The sequence below is a fragment of the Coptis chinensis genome, chromosome 3 (genome assembly GCF_015680905.1).
Source record: "Coptis chinensis isolate HL-2020 chromosome 3, ASM1568090v1, whole genome shotgun sequence".
Lineage (NCBI taxonomy): Eukaryota > Viridiplantae > Streptophyta > Magnoliopsida > Ranunculales > Ranunculaceae > Coptis > Coptis chinensis.
The window spans coordinates 124,416,754-124,438,435 of record NC_141458.1 but is presented as its reverse complement, the minus strand read 5'-3'; the positions used below and the strand labels follow the sequence as shown (position 1 = coordinate 124,438,435).

Sequence of the window (21,682 nt, the reverse complement as noted above, 5' to 3'; positions counted from 1 at the left end):
TGATCATAGTCGCGATGGCGCCTATGGGGGCGAAACGAGCGAGAAAAGCGACGAAGATTCATCGTTTCCGTGTCGAGATGATTGTGGATGAATGCGTTGGGCTTCGATGACGATAATGTTGAATGATAAGAACGCGTTCTTTGAAGTGTTTCACCATACTTGATGGTTCACGATCATGAGTGCGATCATTATTACGTTCACCATTTGAATTCCTCGGGACTTGCCGAAAATTTGTAGGACCGTGGGGTGAGTCGGACGATTATGAAGCGATTACCTTACCCCTACAGAAGCGTGACCAAGTGGGTGGAGATTTCTCGGTGGAGGTCGGGGGAATTCGAATAAGCCCATTACTCTTAACTTGTTGATGGCTGTTGCGAATATTGCGAATCTCATCCTCACCACTTAAGCGATCCACACACTATTATGTGGATTTGGCGTGTGTGGCGTTGTGGTGTGACAGATACAACATCATCTACAAGTGGTTTAGCGTCGTTTAAGATGGCGCTTTGTAGTAATTATTACGTTTCACGGACGATCTTTAACTTTTGAAGAAGTGCTTCTCGAGACATATGACTTACATTATCGCCGATCGATCTTTGGAGAATCGTCGAAGCAATAACCTCCATATTTGAATAATTTGGCGCATTGGTGGAGCAACGATTATTTGAAGGTATTATTATTTGTCGGTGCCAAGTTGTCCTTGACCATCATGTTCGTGATGATCGTCGGTAATCACATCGGGACCTTGAGCTCTTCGGTATCGTCATAACTTTCGCAAAAGCGTGATCGAGGGGTGTAGTATAAGAACCCATGAGGCGGCCAATTATGTTTCGACCAAATATGATCAAAACACCAAGTGTTGATGAAAAAGGCGAAGAGCGTAGAAAAGTAATTAGAAAAATGATGGTGATCGGGGAATGATGGGGAAGTACCTTGCGGTTGCCTACATTACCCAAATTATCGGTGGGATCAAGTCTCAAGAGCGTAGTTTGAATGAAAAATAGTTTGGTATTTATAGAGGTAGAGTAGAGAGTCCTTGTAGCTCAAGTAATCTTGTGTCTTGAGTAATTGTGATAGAATATAACTGTCAACTGATAATTATCTTTTTGATAAGAAATGAATCTGGACATAAATCAATGTATATTAGTGGCAAGCCATGTGGCTAAGGTTCACCTTAGACACATGAGTTAATGAACTTTGTACATTGATCCATGATATTCGGTGGGCTTTAGCCCCGTTGATTAAATGAATAAAATAGAGACCCCTACTAATGGACGTTTGCCCGTGGGTGGGGTCGAGAAAAAAATACCATGAGAACTCTCTGGCTGCTGAAAGATGTAACTTCGGTTGGCTTTGACATATACCGCTAATTAGGCTAAGCTGCATATATTATATCCGGCCTTGTAAACGCTAAATACATCATGCTTCCAACCCGGTTGCTTGTAGAATGAACCATTCACCTCTACACCATTTTCATCTTTAGAAATTTTGAACCCTGGAATGATTGGATTTTGAACAGAATTACTATCCTCCATTCCAAACTTCTTTAACATTTCCATCACATATTTCTTCTGATTAATAAATATCCCTCCAAAGAAACTGCAGACTACTTCAATACCAAGAAAATACCTCATCTTGCCCAAATCCGACATATCAAATTCCTTCATCATGGAATCTTTAAACTCACACATCATAACCTCATCGTCTCCTGTATAAAGTAAATCATCAACATACAAACTAATGATCAAACGTTTACCTTGTTTGTTGATTTTAGTAAACAAAGTCATTCCTTTGTCATCCTTCTCAAAGCCTTCTTTCTTGAAGTATGACTCAATTCCGGTGAACCATGCTCTTGGTGCCTGCTTGAGTCCGTTATAAAGCTTTGTTGAGTTTGTATACCTTTTCAGTTCATTCTTCATCTCATAACCCCTCGGCTGCTCAACATAAACGTCTTGATTAATTCACCATGAAGGAAAGCCGATTTCACATCGAAGTTGGAATACATTCCAACCTTTCGAAGCTGCAAGAGCTAAGATCATTAAGACTTGTGTCCATCGAGCATGAGGTGCATACACTTCTTAAGTAGTCAACTCCGTGTTCCAGGGGCATAACCTTTTTGCGACTAAAGCGGGCCTTGTGCTTCTCCACTTCTCAAGTTCATTCAATTTTGTTTTATAAACCCATTTGACTCCTATCCTTTTAGCTCCCTTTGGCAAGTCAATTAGAAACCACGCCCCATTCTTCTTAATTGAGCTCATTTGAATCCATAGCTTGCCTCCATTTTTCATCTTTCTTTGCTTCATCAAAGCTGGTCGGGAATTGAATTGGTGGTCCGAGCTAGCGACCAAAGCCAAATGAGCTTGCACATCTTCATTGTTCAAGGTCATCACCACTAAAATAGTCGACCATCCTTCTTGGTGCTCTTCTATTGCGAATTTCGGGAACATCAAGATTTCGAACTTCGGCCTGTGGGGAACATCAAGATTTCCCGAGCTCGACATAGTTTCTAAGCTCCCCTTCCATTATCTTCATTCTCTTCCTCTTCCTCTTTTGTGTTCTTCATCTCTCCATTCTAAGTTGAGTTGAATCTGTTCTTCATAGCTTGCATCCCAATTCCATGTCTTGTCTTCCTCAAAATGGCGTCTCGCTAATCACAATCTGTTTTCGATACCGGATCATATAGTGCGTATCCCTTTGATTCCTTGCTCACCCCAAATAAAACACAATTGCGACTTTTTATCTTCAAGCTTTGTTCGTCGAGCATCAGGCACATGAGCATGTGCTATACACTCAAAACTCTTAAAGTGGCAATGCGAAGGCTTCACCCGCTCAACCTTCAAGGCGTCATGTCTTTTACTGAAGACGTTGGGCATCTATTAAGAACATAAAATGCCCAATTTACCGCTTCCGGCCAGAATATCTTTGGAACATTGTTCTCAATCAATAAACTCCTCACCATATTCATCACCGTCCTGTTCTTCCGTTCGGCGACACCATTTTGCTGCGGTGTATGGGCAGTGGTCAATTAATTAAGCTTGATTCCATTTTTTCTACAATAATCGTTGAACTCACTTGATGTGAATTCTCCTCCACGATCTGTTCTTAAACATTTAATTGACAAACCAGTTTCTTTTTCCACACAACTCTTAAATAACTTAAACGAAGCAAATGCATCTGCCTTATAAACAAGAAATTGTACCCAAGCCTTCCTACTAAAGTCATCGATAAAACAAATGAGGTACCGCTTGTGACTGCTAGAATTAGGAGATATTGGGCCGCAAATATCCGCATGAACTAGCTCCAACTTCTCTGATGCTCTCCATGTGCTTTTCTTCGGAATAACATCTCGGTGTTGTTTCCCCTTCAAGCAATCAGTGCAGACAAACTTAGATTCAGGGATACTTGGCAAACCCCTCACCATTCCTTTGCTTTGCAGAGTCTGAAGTCCTTTGTAGCTGAGGTGGCCATATCTACGGTGCCAAAGATGAGCTAGGTCATGAGTAGTTGCTTGAAGACATACCTCCTTTGGTTCCTTCTTGATTAGTTGCGAGTTTGATAGCAATACAAACATCCTGTTGGCTGTCATGTTGGTTTGAATGATTAAGCCCTTCGTGGGATGGTAGATTCGGCACTGATTGGACTGCATTAGAACGGCTAGGCCCTTTTCTTGCAATTGCCCAACACTGAGAAGGTGACTCTTCAATTCTGGTACATAAAATACATCTTTTACAAGATGGTGACACCATCCAAAACAAGCGCGACACTTCCTTTGCCAACAACGTTGACCTTGTATGATTGCCCAATCGACCACCTTTTGAACCCCCTCCTTCAACTCACGGAAAAGAGATGAATCACCACACATATGGTTGCTGCGAACTGAATCAAGGAACCACACATCATCTCGGTTTACTCCATGTAATTCAACAAAGGCCATGAGTATCGTCTCCTCGACTCATCTAGTTACGCATAATTTGCTTCCTTGAACTTGGACACTTTCGTATTGGAAGTGTCCGAGTTGATGACATCGGTAGCCTTCAGCAGTTGCCTTATTGAAGTTTTGGCGACCTGCCTCTACCTCTTCCTCCTCGGAAAGTAGCTCTCCCCGCCCCGCCCACCATAACCTCCATAACCTTCAACATGTGACACCGTGAGTGCTTGTTCCTCTTCTCCACCTCTTTTGAACTTACGCTCATGAACAAAAATTGAACTCGCGCAACGATCGACGGAGAGTTGATCGATATCCTTTGCTTCTTCTATGGAACAAACAATGTAATTCCATTTTAATGAGAGTTCTCATAATCTTTCGGCGATCTTGACATCAGTCATGTCTTCCCCACAATTCCTCATGTCGTTTGCAACCACCATCACTCGACCAAAGTAGTCAGTGATCGATTCACCTTGTTTCATTGTCAGAATCTCAAAATCTCTGCGAAGACGATTGAGTTGGGCCCTCTGTACGCGTGCATTGCCTTGACACTTCATCTTCATGGACTCCCAAAGTTGTTTAGGCGTCTCCTTCTGTGTGATTGTCTTTAGAATTGACTTGTCAAGGGATTGAAACAAGTAATTCTTGGCCTTTAGATCTTTCAGCTTCATCTCCTCTAGAGTTTTTTTCTCATGCGCGAAACTCCTCTTCATCATCGGGTTGTGAATAACCCGATTCCCAATGATCCGGTATTCCTTGGATCGGAGAAGATTCTCCATGATCATGCTCCAGTGATCATAGTCACCATCAAACTTCGGAATAGAAGGTTGAGCAAAGTTACTGTTTGTTTCTGACCCCATCTCGTGCACACTCCCTTGTTGTCTCTCTAACTCACTCTTTTAATCTCTCAAGTTATGCTCCGATACCAGATTGTTAGAATGCAAAGAACAAATCTGTAATAACTTGATTATTGAGTCTGAGAAGCAGATATAAATAGCCTTTACAGACTGACTAAAACAAACTACACTCACATTCTTCCTAGAATCGTGGTAACAAACTTGACTAGATCAAATGACAGCAGTTCCTAAAGACTAGGACTTTATTAACAAACTAAATCTTATCAATGCTATCAAATTTCTCATTTAAAGATCATCGATGACGACGAACTATAAGAAGCGGTATCACCCCATTGCAGGCACCATCTTCAACCAACTCATGAACTTCAGTACGATTCATCATTACGGTACCAGTCTCGCTTCCAAATATAAAAGCTACAGACTGCTTACCCCTTTCCGCAATGAAGTTTTCACCACAGAACCTGCTAATATTGAGTACATCCTCAAAACCAACTTTGCCAATTATGGGAAGGTATGCACTACTACCTAAGTTTGTGAGCACTTTTTTATTGATTATAGCTTTCGTATTTGATGTCAAGTTCCTAGTTCTACTCTGGTTTCCAGAAAATGATTTTGATAAGAAATGGAATAAGTATAGACAAAAAAGTGTGAGTATTTCCTCCTATGAATCTCACTATCATTGCATGCTGCTGAATCCACCTAATCATTATTATGTTTCTAGTATGGTAGTATGCTATAATGAATCTGCCTAAAATTTCATTCCCACAATTTTGTTCCTCAGCCGCGGCTCATATGGTTTGATGCCTTGGCTCTAGTCCATCTTCGAAAAATAAAAAGAAAATCCCTACTACAACTAAATGAGGTGGGACTTATAAATACAATAACTAAGTCGATTATTTATTTGTATATACAGGGTTGGTATAATTACAGCCTTTTGAAGGATCTCCTAGGTGATAGGATTTTTACAGTAGATGGTGAGCAGTGGCGCCATCAGAGAAAGATAGCGAGTTATGAGTTCTCTACTAAGGTGTTGAGGGATTTTCGTAGTGTAGTCTTCAGAAACAATGATGTCAAATTGGCCCAGATAATTTCCAAGGCGGCTACCTCAAACTGTGTGATCGATATTCAAGTAAGTCTGAAATAATCTTTTCATTTACACAACGTAGGTATGGAATGTTGTATGCGAATAAAGAAAACAATAAGAGACAATGACAGAATTAACAGTTAATAACCAAGGCGCGAACTTTGCACTAGAACAAACTACCCTCTAGAACGGCAGTATAACTCTCTCTGGCGGCTGACAGTAAGAAGAGAAGAAGAATAGGATGGGGTCGAGTTATGTTTCTCTGAAGGTGTGAGTTACTGTTTTCTGGGGATACTCTATATGGACACAAGGTCCTGTACTTATAAAGGTAAGGTGGTCGGTTCCATATAGGATAAAGCCTCACACTTCCACTCGAAGTTGGTTTCAAACTCTAAAGAGATAAAAACTCATCCTCAAACTTTAAGTCAATATCAAACTCTAAAGAGATAAAGACTCATCCTCAACAGATAAGTAAGAAGAAACCAACTAGAGATAGGACACCGAAACTAGTATTTAGAAATACTCTTAGAGATTCCAACAATCCTCCACTATTTCAAAATATTAATAGTCCCCCACTATTTTGGAATAGGATATTACAAAAGAAATGGGTTAACGAAGTGTCAGGAATAATCGAAAAAACAATGCATAAGATACTGGTATTTTACGGGCTTGAAGCCTTGAACCAGTCATAGGATAACATGTCTTATAATACGTGAAAGTGGTGGATTAAAAAATCTTTTAACCAACATCCCCTTGTAGTAAAATAGATCACATGCACCCACACTGCTCTTTCATTATATGTCAGTTATGCGGTGTTGCGCTTTTTTGCCCCTGCGCTGCCTGTGTTCCATGAATGTTCTAGAGTACTTACCTGAATACTCATAAGAACTGACCCAGTTCTACATTCACGTAGGTGGATATCCATCAAGTGTACATTGCAGTTAAAATACACTATCTCATAACAAAAATAATTGACTATGGATTCCAATAAGAGTAAACTAACTTATCCTTTCTCATTGCAATTCAAGTTATACAAAATATACAAAAAATGATATCTAGTCATAAGGTAGGACGTCTCAAAGAAAGACAATAGCATACCAGAGCAATGAGGTGACTTGTTTTTCTCTTTGAACCTACTTTATGGGATCTCCAATCACATAGGTGGGGTTGCCGTCAGTGTCGCCCTCTATCTAAGGTAGAAGTCTCATCCCCCTCGACGTTTCAACCACTTGTCTCCTGTTAAGCGATTTTGTCAGAGGATTGGCCAAATTTAACTCTGACCTCACATAATCTAGAGCCACAACTCCAGATTCTAGCAGCTGTTTTATAGACTGAAGTCTCAAATGGATATGCTTGCTTTTCCCATTATACAATTTGCTCTTTGCCTTTGCTATTGCATCCTGACAGTTACAATGCATAGGTACAGCTGGAGGCGGTTTTGTACCAATAGGAAGATCTGCCAAGAGGTTTCTAAGCCACTTAGCCTCAGCACTTGCTTTATCTAAAGCAATAAGCTCGGACTCTGTGGTTGAACGAGCTATCAAGGTCTGCTTAGAAGATTTCAATTCCAAGCGACTGCACCTCCACCAAGGGTGAAAATATAACCACTAGTGGACTTGATATCATGAGAATCAGATATCCAATTTGCATCCTAATAACCCTCTATCACAGGTGGCGTTTGTCTAAAACGTATGCCGTAATTCATTGTTCCTCTCAAGTACTTGGCTAGTCTCTCTAACGCACTCCAATGTTCTTTGCTAGGACAATGAGTGTATCTGCTCAACCTGCTAACTGCATAAGCAATGTCAGGTTTAGTGCAATTCATCAAGTACATGAGACTACCAATAATTTGGGCATATCTAGACTGAAGGACACTATGTTGATCATTTTTCTGAAGTTCACTAGTTGCCTCATAAGGTGCCGACACAGGCTTACTATCATAAAAGTTAAACTTCTCAACATAATGCTCTTGTGAAAGCGTATAGCGCGCCATCACTATTTATGATAAGGACTCACACTTCCACTCTAAGTTGGTTTTAAACTCTAAAGAGATAAAGACTCATCCTCAAACTCTAAGTCAATATCAAACTCTAAAGAGATAAAGACTCATCCTCAACAGATAAGTAAGAAGAAACCAACTAGAGATAGGACGCATAAACTAGTATTTAGAAATACTCTTAGAGATTCCAACATGGAATACTCCAGATTTGCTTACATTGGGTAAATCAAAAGAAAGGTAATATTTCAAGTTTTCAACTTTATCGGACTTCTAATTGCTACATTCCTTAGACAGGATCTGCTTATGAAATCAACTATGGACTCAATATTTGAAATAGGATTTGGTGTAGGACTGGATAGCTTGTCTGGATCAGCGGAAGAAGAAGGGGCCCTATCACAAAGATGTTTGACGAGTTAAGTGCACTAACAATGTGGCGTTACGTTGACCTGTCTTGGAGGATCAAGAAAATCCTAAACATTGGATCGGAAGCAGTGATCAAGAAGAACATTGAGTGAATAGATACCTTTGTATACAACATTGTTGACACAAAGAGTGAGCAGCGTTCTAGTTCGAACATTGAAGTATTGGTAAGCTCAAAAACAAATCAAGTATTTCATTACAATTCAAGTAAAGTTTTAAATGCGAAGGCATAAGACCAGGCATCACTATCAGCATTCAGATTTTTCTTTGGAAGTTGTATATGAGCAGGCTCCCCACTGGGGATTTGCTCAGTATAAGAGGTCTGAAGGGTGACTTCTCTTGCCCCTTCTGTGGAGAGGTCCAAGAGGACCCAGAACATCTTTTATTTTAATGTGAATGGGTTCAATCAATTTGGTTTGGATTTAACATTGGGGGAAGAATGAAGGAAGTAGCAAGAAATAATGTAAGGGAATGGTTGGACATGTTTGTTGAATGGACTAAAGATCATGATGATGGAGTAGCAGAAAAAAGGATTTTAGCTATGATAATCATGCATGAGCTTTGGGAAAGAAGAAACAAAGTAAAGTTTGAAGGCATAAGCAAGAATATAGAGAGTCTTATCAGAAGGACCTTTGCAATATGGACCAGGGTCCTCAAGGCATTTGAAGAAAATCAGGGAGTTGGGAATCAGCAGTCCCAAAATAGAGTTTCTATAAATTTTAATAAGTGCCTTTGTGAAAATATATTTTATGTAATTGAAATTGACACATCAATAACAAGATTTGATGATGTGTTCCTCAGGGATTCTGGAGATGCAGCAGCTGGAGCTATGGCATGGGACAATGAAGGGAGTCTAATAGGAGTAGCTTCAAGGAGGTTTACAACAAGGGATGCAAAGGAAGTAGAAATGGTGGCCATAGAGGTAGCAGTAAAGCTGGCTAGGAGTATAGAGCTAACTCCTTCTTGTTTGAGGGAGATAGCAAGCTAGCTATCTAAAATGCTGTAAACTATGTGGAATCAAATCTGTGTAATTGGAAACTTGTACCTATAAAACTTATGGTAGATGAGATATATAGGTCTTTTGGATTATGTAAGTTCCATTGGATTGGCAGGGAGGTTAATAGGGAATGCCCATGAGTTGGCTAAATGGGCAATACATGGTCAAGATGTACACCTGCTGCCAAAATTTATGATAGATTGTAATGTGGTTCCGTTGATGTTCTAAGAGCATCTTTAGGAGTGATACCAACTTAGCATCAAAAAATTTGGTGTATCTTTAACTTCAAGAGAGCCACATGTTGATGAAAACACAAAAAAAATACCAAACCAAATACCAAATAGGCCAATATTTGGTTCTAGCTTTGGTGTTGTATTAAATCAATCACGCGATTTTAGAAAAACCACATGGTTTTGCCAACACCGTGTGGGCTTGGGCTAGATTGTGGGTTCAATCACGCGGTTTTGCCAAAACTGCGCAAGAGATTGAAAAAGAAAAAAAATAAGAAAGTTGATTGCACGGTTTTTGAAAAACCGCGTGGGCTTGGGCTTTTAAGATGTGACTCACTGGTGCGGTGTTGGGAAAACCGCTTAGGCTATATGGCGCGGTTTATCTAAAACCGCATCATTTGATGTCGAAAATTTGATGTTGTTCCTAAAAATGGTTGGTGTTTTTTTGGTTTGGTTCAAAATTTTTGGTTTGGTTCAAAATTTTGGTGGTTTTTAGTTGCGAAAAAAAAAAAAAAAAATGCTCTAATATATCTCTACACTATATGATAGCAAAACAAAAGGAATCACACTGACCAACCAAGCAGTGTATTTCTAATATCTTAATTTTAAGATTTTAGAACCACCTCCCTACGTTTATTTAAATTACATCTCTCCTATTTATTAATTACAATTGGCTCCCTGATCTCTATTAAAATTGAACCACCTCCTTTTTCAATAATTTTATGATAGTCTTCTTAATTTAAAAGCTAAAATTTATATATAGGAATTGTATATCTTCCCCATTTTTAGAAAATTGTTTATCTTTTCTTAGTGAGAGATTCACAAAAAAATTGTTTCTCTTTAGTTTTTTTAACAATTTTCATTTTAATTCTACGTACCCATACAAAAACAAAACATATCACTTAGCTGACCATTTCAAGCAGTTTCTCTTCCGCTAAAAAGTCAACACACAGAGTGAAGAAAGAGAAAAGAGGCCACACGCATAACGAATTAACGAGACCGTCATTTTCTTCACCAGTGCTCACCAGTCAACACCAATTCAATTTCATCTTTTTAATTCGACACTTCTACTGCATTTCTATATGAAACAAGTTAATTTAAACAATGTTTATCAATTATCTGTTATGAAGTTGGATTCAGCAGGTCACTCAAAATATAAAAATGGAGCTAAATTCCAATTTCCATTTTTTGTGCCTTCGTCCCTTCCAAAAAAAACATTAAAAATCCTAAACAAATTAAGCAAACACCATTAGATATTAGAAATCCCTTGTTGCTAACCCAGATTTATCTATTCTTTAACTCTTTAATTTTGATTTGTGATGGCACAATAAAATCCAACGAATTAGTCCTCATTCTTCATATTTTTTGTTTATAAAAACCATCAATTTATGAAGGAGTTACAATCATAGTTCGGAATTTATAAATTTCGGAATTCCGACAAATTCAAAATCTGAAATTTATTAAATTTCAACCTCTATCACATTCAGAATTTCGGATGATTTCATAATTTTTGATATTTCGACTCTATTCGGAATTCTGTTTTTTTTTTTAAAACCGAAATTCCAAACGGAATTCCAAAATTTCGTTCGGAATCACAAACTATGGTTACAATATTCTCAAGATATGGGAAAATTTAAGAGGAGAGAGAAAATACTCTCTTTTAGAGCATTTGCAAGTTAGTGTTTTTTACCCCAACGTAGGTTTAATTTTCCTTTTTTGCTATCGTTTTGGTGAAAAACAAAGTGAGGGTGCTCAATGCAAAAGTGGCTTTGAATCTTGGACGGGATGTTTGATTCCGTCTGAATATAAAAATCTAAAAAACACACTGAACGGAATGAAATATCCCGTCTGAAGTTAAAAAAGAAACCGAAAAAAAATAAATAAAAAAAACACGCGAGACGGAATGTGAAAGAATGATTCACATTCCGTCCAAAACTTACAACTTAGTGAAAATCTCAGTAGCAAGTGTAACCCTCATTGTGACTTAGTTACAAGTCACCAATTTTATAAGGATTTTTTTGGTATTCAAAAGTGAAAAATCTCAATTTCTTTTCATAGTGATTTGTATTGGGAATACTCGTTAAAAAATAAAAACTAACTTGCCAAACAATCACCAAATTAAGTTTTTTTTATGATAATGTTATACCAACCCACTTATTTAGTTAACCCTTCAAAGTTTAACGTGGTCCTGAAATGATCATAGAAACCTATCTTTTAGTTTTTTAGAACATGAAGAAGAAGATCAAGTACAGAAAGAAGCAAGAATCGATCAAAATAATGGCAAAAACAATGATACTATTACTATCACAATCGTTATCACATTATATATACCATGATCACCAACTCATATATAATGCAAAACTGCAAAAGCAAAACTCACAGGAACCAGGTCACGGGTCCCATGATGGGTTCAATCAATCCATCTCTTATTATTCAAAAAATTCGATTTAATCCCACCCTCTGACTTTTGATACAGTGCTATCAAATCTACTCATCTTGCGTTATCCCCACAATGGTGGGTCTTTATTATTATTATTTTTTTTATTGGAGAGAAAATCTCTTGCTTGGTCCTTCTTCTTTAGGAGAATGTTCTTGGGGATACGTGCATATCCCAGCACGGACGATCAAACCAAAATTGTTATTTAATCTGCCGTAGTATTATTTTTTACGAAAAAAACGAAATTTGTTATTTAATCTGCCATTGTGTTGGAACTTGTTTTCTTGGGTAAAGATTTGGAGATGACTCGGTATCCAACTCAATCATTACAAGCTAACCTTTTCAACAGAAAATTTTATTAATTCATTATTAAGATAAGGTACCCTTAAGATACAATTAAATTTTGTTTTATCTAAAAGAACAAAAGCGAAAAATAAGTTCGGAGTATTCTACTACTTTCTGCGCAGGTGTACATATGTAGCATTATTATGAGGTTTGATGCATGTCAATATCTGTATTATGTTCTTCATCAAATTTACTACGAAGTACGAACATCACAAGCGACGAGGCCCATAATGCAACAGCTATACACAATCCACAAAACCTCTCCAACTTCGTCAAATCACTTGTCAAATAGTAAATGTTTACATAAAACGTGGGCCCCACAGTGTGGCAGAAGGGTGGGACCACATACGATCACGCCATCGGTTAAAGTTTTTTAAGGACATATAAGGAAACGGCTATTGACGGCAACGACCGGCGTAGAAATGGCTGTGCTGTTCTTACTGCTACGCTGTTACCTCAATTACCTGTCACCACACAAAAGCTACGTTGCTGCCTGCATACGCCACGTGTCACAGCTTTTAATAGCACGCAGGTGCCTCAATTTACGAGATCTCTGAAAAGTTTCGTAGTTGTTGTAAATGACTTTAATGACCTCAATCGAGTGTTTCAAAAGTACGAAAATATCCCTCGGTTTTCGCCATATCTGCAGTCGCTTTCAATGGATTCGTACCTTGGAAATTGATAGGAATCGTGTAAAGGGAGTGGATGGGGGAAGCAAGGGTATTACGGAAATTTTAAATGTTTGAAGTTGGTTTTTATTGTGTTAAACAGACAAGTGGTACTTTTGCATGTAGTGAGCTGGTTTTGTATCATTGGTTGGGGATTTGTACGTTGATCTGACGGTTTAGATCTTTTTTCTGCAAGAAAAATACAAAAGAAAGTACTTGATGCTTGGTCAACAAGAAAAATGGTTTGCTTGAAGTTGACTGAATTGTCCTTCCATTCTAGTGAAACAAATCTGAGTTCTTGAGCTGGGACAAGTTTTGAAGCAGGTGTTTTACTCATGCAAAAATATCACACCTTTCATGCTCAATCCATGATTTCACATTTCAGGACATTTTCACTTTTCCAAATCCTCTGTATATCTAGTTTTAGCCTTTTAGGTATGTATATAAAAAAAATCTCTAATCATTATCTTCCTCTATATGCGCAAATCAATTTAAAAACAGTTTAGAGTCGTCGCCATTTGGACTCTAACGAAGAGAAAATTAGAAGTTGAGCGAAAACAAATATTTGATTTCATATGTCCCCAACTCCTGATCACTCATCAGGTCGCATTGTCCCACAAGATGAGTTAGCAACTCAGAAGGGTGAAAGGGGCGTAACATAAATTACTCCAAACATAACACGTTTACTTTTATTAATTAAAATTGACACAAATTAGAAGAAGCATACACAGGCTTTAGTGTGCTGCTTTATACAAAGCTTTCTCTGTTTGTGCAGTTAATAACAGCAGCAGCAGAAGTTATCAGTCGGCAAATTTATTATATTTAATCCTAACTTTTCCACATTATTTTACTTCAAACTCATCCCCAAATCTGCTTTTCACCGTTTTCCCGACTAACACTATGTCACCACCGCGATTTCTTCCCCTTTCTATGGTCACTATCTCTAGGGATGGCCAGAATCAAGTTGTCCTCAGTATAGATTATGGACCAAAATATTATTGATATATCAGATATATATCGGTATTTTGGTACACCGATATCGATATTTTTGATATATATATCTATATTTTTCTTCTGATATATATTGGAATTTTCGATATAAAATTTTATATTGCCGATATAATCAATATATCCGATATTTATGATATATATCATTTGACTTTTTGACTATTTTTTAATATAAATCCAATATTTTCAATATCGTTTGACTACTGAATATAGAATCATTTTTTTTCCGATATATATCAGAATTTTCGATATAAAACTTTATATTACCGAGATAATTGATATATCCGATATATATTGGTATTTTTTGAGATGGTACACCGATATCGATATTTTTGATATATATATTTACATTTTTTTTCTAATATATATCGGAATTTTCGATATAAAATTTTATATTGCCGAGATAATTGATATATTTGATATTTATAATATATATCATTTGATTTTTTGATAATTTTTTAATATAAATTCGATATTTCTAATAAATTTTTGATATATTTCTAATATATATGATATTTTTGATATTTTAAAAAAATTAGACGGATCACAAAAAAAAATAGATATATCTAATATATATCAGTTTTTGGATACACCAATATATTAACCGATATCAATATTTTGGTCGTTGGTATAGATAACAACTTTAAATTTTATTTGGGTAGAGTGGTAGACTACTCAAAACATTAATCAATCCAACATTGAACTATTGAATTAAATGGATTAGAAATTTATTGAACTTCAAAACTTCAAATTAATTGAAATCATCACCTAATTGCCAAAAACATTCAAAATTTTATAGTAGTAACTCCTTATGATCCCGGGACCAGGTGGGATCACAGCTCTCTCTCTCTCTCTTCTGGTTTGGGCTAAATATCTTTTCAGACTCGAGCTGTAAAATTAACTATTTTTGGGAAACGGAAATACGGCCTAACGCCGTTTGTTTTTCCCTTTTGTGCCATATTCTAACGTCGTTTAGTATTTATCTCTTCTCCCACTCCCATAATACTAATAACTACACTCGTCCTCTCTCTTTCTTATGTTTCACGCCAAAAGCCTGCTCTCTCTTTGAAACAGTAATGAAAATGCACAACATTTTCTGAACAGCTTCATTCATCTTCATCTTCTTCTTCTTCTTCTTCTTCTTCAACAATGGGGTTGTTCTTCTTCTTAATGCCCATAATGCTTGTTTGCTCACAACTTCCTCTACATGTTTCTTCACTAACTAATGAAGAAGGTAGTAACAAAATAAAACTTCCTACTCCTTTCTCTTTCAAAGGCTTTTTTTTTTTTTTTTTTTACTATTCTGGGCATGAGTTCAAAGCTTTGTTTGGTAGCTTACAAGAAGCAAATATGCTTGGAAGCTGCAGCATTTTAACTTGTTCTACTGTGTTCAAGACTACAACCCTTTTCTAAATATGGCATTTTTTTGTTTTCTTCTACCCAAGAATGGTTTTTTTTGTGGTAGTTCACTTTCTATGTTGGTGTTTGATCAGGTTTTATTGTTGGTGCAGGGAAGTCTCTGATGTCTGTAAAAGCTTCATTTAGTAATGTAGTAAACGTCCTACTTGACTGGGATGATGTGCACAATGGAGATCACTGTTCATGGCGTGGTGTTTCTTGTGATAACCACAGCTTCTCTGTTGTTTCACTGTAAGATTTGTTTTACCCATTCTTATTAACTTCTGTACTTGTTTCTGGCTTTGGCTCTTTTTTTGTCCCTTGGTGTAAGAAGAATGTTGGTTATTTTTTCTCTGGTTTAGGAATCTGTCAAATTTGAACTTGGGTGGCGAAATTTCTCCTTCCATTGGTGATCTGAGGAACTTACAGTCAATGTATGTAGCCTCCAACCTTGTATCATTTTAAAGTTGTAGCAAAGTGTGAAGTTTGATTATTGTTGTTTTTTGGTGTGCAGTGATTTGAAGGGGAATCACTTGACTGGGCAAATTCCTGATGAAATAGGCAACTGTGGTGATCTAAGAACTCTGTAAGCCCTCAACACCCTGGGTGGTTTGAAAATTTTAAATTCGCAATAAAAAAGGAAAATTAGAATTTTGTATTTATTACATTTGTCTAACGTCTTCTATTACTTGGGATCCTTATATGTGGGGGTTAATCAGGGATTTATCTGGGAATTTGCTCTATGGAGATATTCCCTTTTCGATATCCAAGCTCAAACAGCTTGAGGAATTGTAAGTTACCAGTCCACCCTGTCCATATTTAATGTAGCTTTTTAGTGTGTTTATGATGATGTTGGATTGCCCTGATATTTGTTGCAGGAATTTGAAGAACAATCAGTTGACAGGCCCTATTCCTTCGACCTTATCACAAATTCCTAATCTGAAAAATCTGTAAGTCTCTTTATCTTTTATTTAGATGCACTGTATACTTTTTAAATCATTTAAAATTATTTTTTGGGTTGGGTGAATCCTTTTAAGCTCAGGCCTATTGGTAATGGTTTAACATGGTTCTCCTTTTTGAGTGCTGGCTAATTTTTTTTTATTTACGCTCGGGTCTGTTATTTCAATGTGTTTTGCTTATGAACTTGTATTTGGCTTCCATAATAACTGTTTGCACTTTCTTATATTTGCTTCTCTGTCTGTTGCAGTGACCTTGCTATGAACCAGCTAACTGGTGAAATTCCGAGGCTAATATACTGGAATGAAGTGTTACAATACCTGTAAGCATTTTTGCCACTCAAATTTGCCTTACTCAGAATGGGCATCATGCGTAATCTGACTTCTTAAGTTCTTGTTGTTTGTATAGGGGCCTGCGTGGTAATTCATTGACTGGAGCGTTGTCGCCTGACATGTGCCAACTGACTGGTCTTTGGTACTTGTAAGTTGTTTTTCTATATTCTTGAGTCCTTTTTTTATTTTGGTGCAACTTTACATTCTTGTATGCCTGATAGTGTATACCGAGTTGACCTTGAACCTTTTGTTATCAGTGATGTGCGAGGCAATAACTTAACTGGCACCATCCCAGATAACATTGGCAATTGCACAAGTTTTGAAATCCTGTAAGCATCCTTGAATGCCTGATGAATTATTAACTTTTTATATGCCAATTGAATTATTTGCTAATTCTATTTATTTTGATGGTCATTTCTTATTTTGTATAACAGGGACATTTCGTACAACCAAATTACTGGGGAGATTCCATACAACATTGGTTTTCTACAAGTGGCTACATTGTAAGCCTGCTTGTTCTCTTAGTTCTATTTTAACTTCGAACTGGCCAACAGTGTAATAGCATAAGAGTTTGGATTTCAAACCCTTTCGATGAATGGGTTGCGTATTTTGTTTGTGCTTCCTTTGGAATTTTAGGTTGATGTATTGGTTATTCATTGCTGTGAATGCAACCCGCAGGTCTCTTCAAGGAAATAGGCTAAGTGGGAAGATTCCAGAAGTAATTGGCCTAATGCAAGCCCTTGCGGTTTTGTAAGTAGTTTTATCATTTCTGTTGAAAAAGTAATTCCCTTGTGTGTTTGTATGTTTCTTTGTAATGTATTTTAATGTTTATTGCTGTCTTCAGGGATCTAAGCGAGAATGAACTGGTCGGACCAATTCCTCCCATTCTGGGGAATCTATCATATACTGGAAAATTGTAAGATGTAGCTATTTGCTGTAGTTAAATAAATTGAGTGACTTGCTTTTGAAATTTGACCACTTCTTTCTTTGTTGTTTTATATTTTTTTGGTTTACGCTACACAGGTACCTGCATGGAAACAAGCTAACTGGAAACATTCCACCAGAGCTGGGAAACATGTCCAAGCTTAGCTATTTGTTAGTTTTTCGTTCTCCTCTGGCCGTATTTTCTTGAATTCCCTATTTTAACTTCATCTGTTAAACTTCTATGTTCTTTAATTGCGTAGGCAACTCAACGACAATCTGCTAGTTGGTAGAATTCCAGCAGAGCTGGGTCAGCTGGGAGAACTGTTTGAATTGTGAGTTTTTAAGCATTGTGTTTATTTTAGTGAACTGAAACTTTACAAACAACCTTCTTGGTGTTCTCTGATACTGAAATTTTGCATGATGCAATTAGGAATCTTGCTAGCAACTACCTTGAAGGACCCATTCCTAAAAACATAAGCTCTTGTACAGCGCTAAACCAACTGTAAGATTCTCTTACCAAGCATTGTTATTTAAATGAGGTGAATTATGTTAATATATGTAAACTTGTATTCTTTTATGTTTCAGCAATGTTTATGGTAACCGGCTGAATGGGTCCATTCCTTCTGGATTTCAGAATTTAGATAGTTTGACATCTCTGTAAGTTTTCAATGTTTCTTTTTAACTTCGTACTAAATATATTTGCGACACTATTCTCTTTTTCGTCTTTCTTAATCTTTGTTGTCTTTGTGTTTGTAGGAATTTATCGTCAAATTATTTCAAGGGAAGAGTTCCTGTTGAGTTGGGGCGAATTGTCAATCTTGATACACTGTAAATCATGCCTATTGATTTTATTCTATTGATAGTTACCTAAATAAAATGGAACTTATATTTTTAACATTGCTGATCTAGGGACCTTTCGAACAATGATTTCTCTGGACCTGTTCCAGCTTCTGTAGGTGATTTGGAGCACCTCCTCAGGATGTAAGTGAAAGTGTTCAGTGTGCTCTGTGATTTTGGTCACAGGTCAAAATGATGTTAATTTTGATTTTGTTGGTTTAGGAACCTGAGTAGAAATTATCTTGATGGACCCGTGCCAGCTGAGTTCGGGAATCTCAGAAGTATTCAGATTCTGTAAGTTCAGAAATCAGCTTGTTTAAGTTGGACAAGATGTTATCTAAATTTGCCTATTATTAAGCATGTCCCATCTGATTGTGAACTTCAACTGTACTTTCCTGCAGTGATATGTCTTTTAACAAACTTTCTGGAAAGATACCAGTTGAGCTGGGGCAACTACAAAACATTAACACACTGTAAGTATCTGCATTCTGCATTGTTTTTCATCCTTAAGTTTATGAAATTGTTGGTATGATTATATATTATTAAGCTGGGCTCTCTCAAAACTTGTTCAGCATGCTGCGAAACAACAATCTGCATGGTGGAATTCCTGTCCAACTGACCAATTGTTTCAGCCTCAACTACTTGTACGTCTCAATATTTACATTTTAGTTTCTCTTTGTTCCTAAATGAATGATGCTTATTGAATGCTTATAATGAGTTAAATGTCATCTGATACAGGGACATCTCCTTCAACAACTTTTCTGGAGATATTCCTTCGACCAATAATTTCTCAAGATTTCCACCTGAAAGGTAAAGTCAGAATCTGCAGCTTTTCTGTGAACTTTATTTTGCCTTCTGTTTAATCATCTTCAATAATGAGTTAAATTTTTCTTCATTCAGTTTCTCGGGAAATCCATTATTATGTGGAAATTGGCTGGGGTCTGTATGCGGGCCAAGTGAGCGGGGGCCCAAAGGTATGGGTTCAAGAGTATATTGTGTATTGAAATGAACACATTCTTTCCTATCCGGTGCAAATGTTATTATTTTTTTGGCTCAACTCCGCATTCTTCATTACAGCCATATTCTCGAGGACTGCTGTAGTGTGCATAACGCTGGGATTTATTGCACTTCTGTCCATGGTCATTGTTGCAATATACAGGTCCAAGCAGCCAACTGAGTTTGTGAAGGGATTGAACAAACCATATAGAGGCATGATTTCTTGTGCTTTTACGTAGTTGTATTTAATTTTTGTCCCTATAGGCTCCCTAGCTGATTTATTCTGTCCTTTCAGGACCTCCTAAACTCGTTATTCTTCACATGGACATGGCTGTTCATACTTACGAAGATATCATGAGGGTTACTGAGAATTTGAGTGCGAAGTACATAATTGGTTATGGTGCTACAAGCACTGTCTACAAGTGTATTTTAAAGAACTCCAAAGTCATTGCAGTGAAGCGACTATACAGTCAATATACACATAACTCGCGGGAATTTGAAACTGAGCTTGAAACCATTGGCAGCATTAAGCACCGCAATCTTGTTTGTCTACATGGTTACTCGCTTTCACCTAATGGGAACCTTCTTTTCTATGATTACATGCCAAATGGTTCTCTATGGGATCTTCTTCATGGTTAGCTGTAACACACTTTTCTAAATTTCTAGCTATCTTTTATTTTTCACAAGCCCGATCATATTGGTCTTATTTCCTAGTGACGATTTCTTCCGTTATATAGGAGCGTCAAAGGTGAAACTTGACTGGGATACTCGGTTGAAAATAGCAGTTGGAGCTGCTGAGGGGCTGGCTTATCTTCACCATGATTGCAATCCTCGCATTGTTCACAGAGATGTGAAATCCTCAAATATCTTGCTGGATGATAACTTTGAAGCACATCTTTCAGATTTTGGGATAGCTAAATGCATCCCGTCTTCGAAAACCCATACTTCTACTTATCTCATGGGTACAATTGGTTATATCGATCCAGAGTATGCTAGAACATCCCGGCTTAATGAGAAATCGGATGTTTACAGCTTTGGTGTTGTTCTTTTGGAGCTGCTAACCGGGAAGAAAGCTGTTGACAATGAGTCAAACCTGCATCAGCTGGTAATGTCTACCCAGTTTTGTTTAAAATACTCAACCATAATAAGTTCTTTACTAATTTCTCCTGTTTCGTTTCAGATATTGTCCAAGGCAGATGATAACACAGTGATGGAAGCGGTTGACCAAGAAGTCTCCATTACATGCATGGATTTAGGCCTTGTCCGGAAGACATTTCAACTTGCACTTCTGTGCACAAAGAAGCACCCTTCAGAGAGACCCAACATGCACGAAGTCGCAAGAGTATTGGTTTCCTTGCTGCCGCCTCCTGTCACAAAGCCTTCCATGTTACCTACAAAGGCACTTAACTACACCGAGTTTGTTGCAAACACAGAAGCAAAGAAGCAGCCGCACCAGCACCACCAAGGTGATAACAGTGCATCTGATGCACAGTGGTTTGTTAGGTTTGGTGAGGTTATATCAAAGAATAGCCTATGAAATCCGTCAATATGATCAATTGTAGGATTCCTGTTAAAGGTAGTTTTTCAAGTTTTGGCTGAAGTGGTATGTGCACCTTTTTATTCGCATGGTTTTCAACCCAACTATGCAAGTTATTAGAGATTATTTACGACGGTATACAGGATAGAAGGGACGAAGAGAATGAAAGGAAGATTTACTTTTTGTTTGGGTAGTTTTTGTTAATGTTGTAACATGATATACAGACAATCTTTTGTGGAAAACAGACTTTTGGTAGCAGAAATGTACTCATTTGCATAAATTGCATGTAGTTCTTACTTGTTATTAAGAGTCATTAATGCAAGCTTTTTGGGTACCCATTACTATTTCCATTATATATTGTTGTCCTTGAAAGTTTCACAACTGTTGGCTGTGGCTTAAAGAAGTCACGCTATTTTCATGTGGCTTAAATCTAGTTGCGACTGACTTAACTGTGGACTTCCTGGGTCTTGGGAGTTTTGATATAGAATTTGTGATTCATGGGGGCTTGAGATTTTCCTTCGTACTGTGTTCCTTTCTGAAAATGCAAGGACGGAGAATGTGACAGTGTCAACCCCCCCAGTATCTATTATTTGAGACCGGTTCCTCTATAACCGGGTACAGAGATCAATCTCTGTACCACACACACACATCTCGTATCTCGGTGCACACATATCTCGAGGCACACACATATCGGATTCGGATCAACGGCGAGATAACACGGTTACAGAGAT

At 37.5% G+C, this 21,682-nt stretch overlaps 3 protein-coding genes across 4 annotated transcripts; 2 read left to right on the top strand and 1 right to left on the bottom strand.

Moving 5' to 3' along the window:
- Positions 1–4,293: 4,293 nt before the first annotated feature.
- On the bottom strand, positions 4,294–4,785 carry LOC147514173 (uncharacterized). The gene has a single exon (XM_086599001.1). The coding sequence runs from the start codon at positions 4,783–4,785 to the stop codon at positions 4,294–4,296; it is 492 nt and encodes a 163-aa protein (XP_086455127.1).
- Positions 4,786–5,054: 269 nt separating this feature from the next.
- On the top strand, positions 5,055–9,492 carry LOC147514172 (cytochrome P450 704C1-like). 2 transcript variants are annotated; one of them, XM_086599608.1, is made up of 3 exons: positions 5,055–5,293; positions 5,696–5,911; positions 9,087–9,492. In XM_086599608.1, the coding sequence occupies exons 1-3, from the start codon at positions 5,081–5,083 to the stop codon at positions 9,129–9,131; spliced, it is 474 nt and encodes a 157-aa protein (XP_086455734.1). In that variant the 5' UTR covers positions 5,055–5,080; the 3' UTR covers positions 9,132–9,492. The 2 variants fall into 2 exon arrangements, with proteins under 2 accessions (XP_086455734.1, XP_086455733.1); XM_086599607.1 differs by lacking the exon at positions 9,087–9,492 and adding an exon at positions 8,160–8,743.
- A 5,497-nt stretch (positions 9,493–14,989) lies between these two features.
- Positions 14,990–21,289, top strand: LOC147514171 (LRR receptor-like serine/threonine-protein kinase ERL1). Its single transcript, XM_086597600.1, has 27 exons — positions 14,990–15,204; positions 15,482–15,620; positions 15,731–15,802; positions 15,883–15,954; positions 16,088–16,159; positions 16,247–16,318; positions 16,576–16,647; positions 16,734–16,805; positions 16,915–16,986; positions 17,092–17,160; positions 17,336–17,407; positions 17,502–17,573; positions 17,681–17,752; positions 17,842–17,913; positions 18,012–18,083; positions 18,167–18,238; positions 18,338–18,409; positions 18,491–18,562; positions 18,641–18,712; positions 18,820–18,891; positions 18,991–19,062; positions 19,157–19,228; positions 19,319–19,392; positions 19,496–19,627; positions 19,710–20,048; positions 20,152–20,519; positions 20,595–21,289. The coding sequence occupies exons 1-27, from the start codon at positions 15,120–15,122 to the stop codon at positions 20,949–20,951; spliced, it is 2,931 nt and encodes a 976-aa protein (XP_086453726.1). The 5' UTR covers positions 14,990–15,119; the 3' UTR covers positions 20,952–21,289.
- The last annotated feature ends 393 nt before the right edge of the window (positions 21,290–21,682 follow it).